General features: G+C 45.2%; 1 protein-coding gene across 1 annotated transcript; it reads left to right on the top strand.

The window, feature by feature from the left end:
- The first annotated feature begins 3,195 nt into the window (after positions 1-3,195).
- On the top strand, positions 3,196-7,584 carry LOC135671906 (uncharacterized). Its single transcript, XM_065180288.1, has 2 exons — positions 3,196-3,592; positions 3,998-7,584. Exon 2 carries the CDS (start codon positions 4,034-4,036, stop codon positions 6,893-6,895), a length of 2,862 nt encoding a protein of 953 aa, XP_065036360.1. The 5' UTR covers positions 3,196-3,592; positions 3,998-4,033; the 3' UTR covers positions 6,896-7,584.

Here is a 7,584-nt window from a genome sequence, read left to right as displayed (position 1 = left end):
ATTGCTGCATGAAAACATCGTCAGTTAAGATCCCCTGTAGAAAGACATTGTTAACGTCGAGTTGACGTAAATGCTAATCTTTTGAGATGGTCAAACTCAGAATAAGTCGGATTGTTATATGTTTAACAATAGGGCTAAATGTCTTTGTGAAGTTAACACCAAGTCATTGATGAAACCCTTTGGCTACTAAACGCATTTTATATCTGATCACGGATCCATCTCAATTTTACTTAATTCGAAAGATTCATTTACACCCGTTGGTGATTTATGCAGTTCCCCAGTGATGCTATTCGATGGAATGCGATCCAGAGAGCAATAATATGCATGACAATGGAAACTTCGATGGAAATAATATCTTACAACTCAGCATGCATCATGACATCTTTTGAGCCAAGCATGCAGCAGTCCAGCAATCGTATCACGAGAAGCAACATTTTATCTCTCTCTCTCTCTCTCTCTCTCTCTCTCTTAACCATGGATTTTAATAGCAGCATCTACGTGTTTGAGGTTTCTCCATTAAATAAGATGTGCTGATGTTTCAGACTGCTAGTGAGCACAAACCGCTAAAACACCATCACCTCGGAGGTTTGGACTGGCTTCTGCCTTGTGCAGCAGGCAAAAAGAAACCAAACCAAACCTACTCCTGGCTTCTCAGTTTTTGAGTTCAAATCCAAAGGCACCCACTACCGCAAGAGTGGCCAAGCAATTGACTCACAGACCGTGAACTTTGCGGATGTGATTTGAGCTCCACCTTCATATAAACCTGGTATTGGCCATCATGGGAAAAGGGACAGAGAAACATGAGGGAGAAAGGGACCACAGACCAGTTGCACTCGAGCTGGGGTCTCAGCTCCACTTCAGAGAAAGATGACACCCCTTGATTGATTCATAAAGCACCCTCCACTAAACATGAGGGGGTGGATGATACTCCCAACCGAGTGGGCCAAAGTTTCTTAGCAGTCTCGAAATCAATGGAAGAGGTGTTTTGGTCCCTAAGGAAGACAGCCATCTCGGGAGGATAGAGAGAACAGTAACATAGAACTCCGCTTCTTCTTCCTTGGACGCTTCAGACCATACGCTCACGCCACCGTTCGCTTAGGGAACGAGGCAGTGGAAGAGAAGGGCGCAGAGAGACATCAGCTACGAGAGCAAACGCATGACAACAAACGAGAAGGGGAGGGAGGGGAAGCGTGAGTTAGCAGCCACAGGAGGAAGTCCCCCGATGTGGAGCCTGTTCCATGGACATGCTCTCGCCGAGAGACTCCCCCAGTCCACCACCGAAGACATTCAATAATCTCATGGTGGTGGGGTTGTTACGTGGGCAATGGCAAGTGGGTACTTGTTCCTTATAGTTTAAGCCTCGACAGGCTCATTTGCCGCACTCTGCACACACCTCACCGTGCATGCATCGATGAAGAAGAAGAAGGAATCTCGCGCTGTTTAGGATCTCACCTGATCACACTCCTTTAAGAAACTCTTCCGATCGCACGAGTTGAGTTGGTTCATCACCCATCGATGAAACTTGGCATAAACATCAGTGGATGCTTCTCACGCTGCAGGATTCACTGTGCTTTCAGATTTGCGGGAGCCATTCGTAAAGATGAAGAATGCCAAGATAAAGAGTCCACAAGGCAAAAGGAGGAGCTTTGAAGGACGGCAGAAAACGATGTTGGGGGGTAAAAAACACAACCCTAAATATGAATTAGCTGCCAAAAAAGTCAAAAGACAACCAGAAAATATATTATATTGCAGTAAATATGAATGTATATGTTGACTTTTTACATGTTAATATGTACAATGATAAAAGTGAAAATATGTCATGAGATTAAAATAATCAAGTACGTTTAACTCTGCTGACACTTTTCCACTTTAAATCACACTCGACTGATACGACCATTTAAGTGCAAGGTTTGTGCTGTAAAGTGAACGATGACTCATTGGCAACTCTATAATAAAAAGTCCAAGTGGATCTATCTCTCTTGCTTGGGGTTTCTTTTTTCTTTAGGAGAAAAAAAAGACTAATCAATTTGGAAGCACAGGAGAGATTAGATTCCAGTCAACCTTCTGCCACGAGGTTACCAAGTCTTGTGCTTTGAGTGCATCAATAAGATGGAGTAGCTGCACGCAACCTGCGCTGACCTACAGAAAAATCTTCTCCGATCTCAACGTATTCAAGCCACGAGCTGACTTCCATGTGACTTTTTTCCCCGATGTGATGGCTTCCTATACGGCTCTTGGTCAGATTCCATGAGTTTCGGTATAAGAATAGTCATATATAAATATATATATGTGTGTATATATACATATTACATAAGGTAGCATTTTTTTCTTTAAAAGATGAGACTGATTTGATATAATGATAATGACTGAAATGATCATATATGGTTCGTGGTCCAATTTAACCTTCTGATTGATTAGAATATGTGATCTTATGCCAAAAAAAATCTCAATGGAACTGTCACTTTGATCATGTTTGACTTTTGCTTTTGAGAGCATTTGACATTGGAGCACAAGCCTGTAGCTAAAAGACACAAATATGTAGTAGTAGTAGTATATAATGTATGTGTTTCTCGATCAATCCTTGGATAAGGATGTTCGTGATTAGTATATTGAAATTTACTAGTAAGGGAAGATTAATTATAACACATAAAATGAAGGTTTTTTTTTTTTTTTTTTTCTCTCATGGGCGATTAATCATTCATTTGATCAATCATTAAAGATTAACCTTAATCTTCATGTGGTCTCTGCTCATCATATCTCATGGCTGTCGACAGACCACAGCCTACCAATTTGCTGCTTCGTTCAAGAGATTTAGGTATAGTTTGCTCCTAATCGAAGAGCAGGATGAATCGAGAGGGGAAAAATGCAGCGAGTGTTGCGACAAATCGGCAATGCATGGGGGCAGCAGCATCTGAGCTGAGATTGATGCGAGGGAGGTAGAGCGATTGACTTTACGCCAAGACCACAACAGTTGGCAGGAGGCCCACCTCACATTCTTTAATGGGGGTTGCTCGATGAGAAGTCAATGATCATCTTATTTGTGATGAGCAGCATAAAGTTGGTAAACAATGAGCTCGATTGCTTGTTTGTTTTCTTTTATTTTTTACTTGAATTTTTTTTATATTTTTACTGAGAGCTGAGGAGCAAAAGGTGGGGTAGTCTTTGTGCAGGTGGCTATAACGGGCAGAGAGGGGCAGATAATTAATGCATGTTTGTATGGATTGACCACCGGAGTAATGGAGATGATGGGAAAGATGGCCCGTCTTTAATTGTGCTGCAGGGAAGGGGGTTGGTGGAGAGAAGCGAGCAAGGGAAGAGAGAGAGAGAGAGAGGTGAGAGAAGCAGAGGTCATCCCTGAGGCGGAGTAGAGGATCGGTGGCTGTCTGTGGGAAGGGAAAGATCTGTTCTTTTTGGCGGCCCTCCCATCTCTGATCTGTTTTGGGTGGTGTTCTCCGCTTGAATTGTTGAACGCTTGCTGGATCTCTGTTCCATTTTCTTTTCTTCCTCCAAAGTCCTTGCTTCGGTCTGAGTTCAACTTTGTGGGGGTTGCCACTTTGACCTGCGCTGATCTGGTGTGGGAAAAGGAAAAGGGGTTTGTGCTGAGGAATCCTCTTCTTTCTCTTCCTCCGTTCTGTAGCTACCTCACCCCCTTTCTTTCCTCCGCTTCTTTGCTCATCTCCTCTATTGTTTTCTCGTATATAAGTGAGGTTGGAGCCTTCTCAGAGTCGGCATCTTTGGGTGTTCTCGATGGGAATCCCGGAGATTAGGGTTTGAATGTTCCCCTTTTTATTGACTTGTTACCGTCACGAAAAGTGGAAGTCTGCTGAATCCTCACCGAGGGTTCTTTCCTTCCCCTCTTTTCGCCCTCAAAATCTCATCTTGAAAACCTTGAAGTTTGGTTTTTTTTTTTTTGGAAGAAAGCTCAGATTTTTACCTTCTTTGTGCTTTCCTCAAGTTAGGGTTTTGATCTGAACCTGATGGTCTGATGGCCTCCTAGGGTTCTTGGCTGGGAGGGCTTGGATGAACAGTATACATGCATCTCTCTCTATGGAAGCCCATCTCCCACTGCGCCGCTCTCATCCTCGACAAGAAGAACCGATGGCGGGACGGTGGCTCCGGCAAGGGTTCGTCGGAGGAGGGGGCCAGGCGGCGGCCCTCGATGCTCCGGCAGCTGCAGGAGAACAAGCTCCGGGAGGCCCTGGAGGAGGCCTCCGAGGATGGCTCCCTCGTCAAGACCCAAGACATGGACCCCGAGGCCTTCGGCAACCCCGATGAGGTCTCCGTCAGCCGGTCCAGATCGCTCGCCCGCCTCAACGCCCAGCGGGAGTTTCTCCAGGCCACAGCCCTCGCTGCCGAGCGCACCTTCCACTCTGCCGATTCCATCCCCGCCCTCGAAGAGGCCTTGTCCAAGTTCGTCACCATGTACCCGAAGTACCATTCTTCGAACAGGATCGACAGGCTGAGATTGGACGAGTATTGTCACCTCTCGGAAACCGGCGCCAAGGTATGCCTAGATTACTGCGGCTTTGGCTTGTTCTCCTACCTTCAGAGCTTCCAGAACTGGGAGTCTTCGGCTTTTAGCCTCTCCGAGATCACTGCTAACTTGGGCAACCATGCTTTGTACGGCGGCGCTGAGAAAGGCACTGCCGAGCACGACATTAAGGCCCGGATAATGGACTACCTGAACATTCCCGAGAATGAGTATGGCCTAGTTTTTACTTTCAGTAGAGGTTCTGCTTTTAAATTGCTCGCCGAGACTTACCCATTTCATACGAACAAGAAGCTGTTGACGATGTTTGATCATGAGAGCCAGTCTGTGAATTGGATGGCCCAGAGTGCGCGGGAGAAAGGAGCCAAGGTCCATAGCGCATGGTTCAAGTGGCCCACGCTCAAGCTCTGCTCAACAGAGCTGAGGAAGCAGATCTCTAGCAAGCGGAGGAAGAAGAAAGACTCAGCCGTTGGGCTCTTTGTGTTCCCAGTCCAGTCGAGAGTGACCGGAGCAAAGTATTCGTACCAGTGGATGGCTTTGGCTCAACAGAATCATTGGCATGTGTTGCTTGATGCTGGTTCGCTGGGCCCAAAGGACATGGATTCTCTTGGCCTGTCACTCTTCCGGCCGGATTTCATCATCACGTCTTTCTACCGGGTGTTTGGGTTGGATCCGACAGGTTTTGGATGCCTACTAATCAAGAAATCCGTGATGGGAAGCTTGCAGAACCAGAATGGTGGCACTGGATCCGGAATGGTGAGGATTGTTCCTGTGTTTCCTCAATATTTGAGTGACTCCGTGGATGGCCTGGATATGTTGGATGGAACTGAAGATGAAACGATCAATGGGAATGATGAATCTTTCATGCCTGATACTCACAGAGGATCACAGTTGCCTGTTTTTTCAGGTGCATTCACATCATCTCAAGTGAGAGATGTGTTTGAGAGCGAGATGGATCAGGACAACAGCTCTGACCGTGATGGGGCCAGTACTATCTTTGAGGAGACAGAGAGCATTTCGGTCGGGGAGGTCATGAAGAGCCCTGTTTTTAGTGAGGATGAATCGTCCGACAACTCCTTCTGGATTGATTTGGGTCAGAGCCCATTTGGATCAGACCACTCAGGGCAGTTGAACAAGGGTAAGCCAGGGTCTCCAGCACCACCTTCATGGTTTACCGGAAGGAAGACTCATAAGAAGGCATCACCAAAACTTGCATCCAGGATGTCAAAGAGCCCTATTTTTGATGATCACGTGCTATCCTTTGATGCAGCTGTTCTATCAGTCTCGCAAGAACTGGACCGCGTAAAGGAAGACCCAGGAGAAGGACCTTCAGAAAATGGCCCAAAATATGCACGCTTCCAGCATGTCAGTGAGATTGAGGAAGAACACAAACTGAAAGAAGCATCAGGAAAACGTGCTGTGAAGTTCTGTTCTACCAATGGGAGCAAAATTGTTAGCTCGAGTTCTGTTTTTGGACAGCACACTGGTCATGAGAATGGCTTAACTTCTGAAATTTTCCCTGAAAACCATATGGAGGTGAAAGAGAGTGCCATAAGAAGGGAAACAGAAGGTGAGTTTCGGCTGTTAGGGAGGAGGGAAGGAAATAACAACAGATTTGCAGGTGGTAAGCTCTTGGGTGTGCAAGAGAATGACCGAGTCTTGAGCATGGACCAAAGGGTATCCTTCATCGTGGAGGACAACAAAACTACAGAAGTATCTTATCGTAGTTCTGATGCTGGCGAAGTGTCTGGGCATGCACTAGTCGATGATGATGATGATGACGATGATGTTGATGCCATTCGTGATGGTTACGACGATGATGCTGAAGAGTGGGGCAGATTAGAGCCTGAAATAGTATGCAGACATCTTGATCATGTGAACATGATGGGTCTCAATAAAACAACTCTGAGATTACGGTATCTGATAAACTGGCTTGTGACATCATTACTGCAGCTGCAATTACGAGATTCGGCTGGGGATAACAGTTTGCCTCTTGTCCAGATCTATGGCCCAAAGATCAAGTATGAAAGGGGTGCAGCTGTGGCATTCAATGTGAAGGATGCTAGCGGAGCAGTGATCAAACCAGAGATTGTTCAAAAGCTGGGTGAGAAAAATGGAATTTCCTTGGGCATTGGCTTCCTTAGTCATGTAAGGGTCATGGACAATCAAAAACATTTACATGGAGAAGTTTTAACTGATACCCATCATTCTGCAAATGGTCACCATGACAGTAAGAAAAATAGTAAGAACACTGTGGCTAGGGTGGAGGTCGTTACTGCTTCGCTTGGGTTCCTCACAAACTTTGAGGATGTATACAGGATGTGGGCATTCGTGGCCAAGTTTCTGGATCCTGCTTTTATCGAGACCGATGGACTGTCCACTATTGCAGAGACTTCAGAAACATAGCTGCTGAAATATTCTTCTGGAGATTTTCCAAAGATTTAAGTGAACCAGCAACCTCTTGTGCTGCTCAAAGCAAAAGAATCAATTATGAACCGCTGTGAATGTTTGATCAGGAAATGGAGATAATTAGAAGCACAAGGGGAAGATATAAACCTTTGCTCTATTTGTTATGCATCCTCGAGTCTCCCTATCCGAAAAAATGACAAATTCTGGTGCTTCACGTGAATTTATTCATTCTTCACCTTTTCCTAGGTATCCATCTTTTTGTTTGACATAGAACTTGAGGGTGCCTTGTCTTCACTGTATGGCTGCTCATTTGCAACCTGGCTGATCAGAACTTCAGTCACGGAAACAACCTCTCTACTTGTAGAGGTATGACCGTGTATATTGTCCATTTCCAGATCCCGCATTGGCGGGAGACTCATGCACCGGGCAACCCTTTTTTAGAGTTTGCTTAGCAATCTGTGGCATCACAAAGTTATGAATGGATCTTCTTCCCTGTCAAATGATGTTTGTAAATCTAATTTGCACTGTCAGGAAATAGTTCTGCTATATCATGAGATTCTCATCATTCTGATAGGAAGATGGAACACAATTTTTCACTCTCATTCTTATGGACCTGTTTCATATCTGTAAATGCTTCTTTTGCTTGATGCTTTCAAAGGGTTTCTGATGGTTGTATTCTCTTTTAA

Source organism: Musa acuminata, chromosome BXJ1-4 (assembly GCF_036884655.1).
Source record: "Musa acuminata AAA Group cultivar baxijiao chromosome BXJ1-4, Cavendish_Baxijiao_AAA, whole genome shotgun sequence".
Lineage (NCBI taxonomy): Eukaryota > Viridiplantae > Streptophyta > Magnoliopsida > Zingiberales > Musaceae > Musa > Musa acuminata.
The sequence above is the reverse complement of the archived record's forward strand: the minus strand, read 5'-3'. Positions and strand labels throughout refer to the sequence as shown.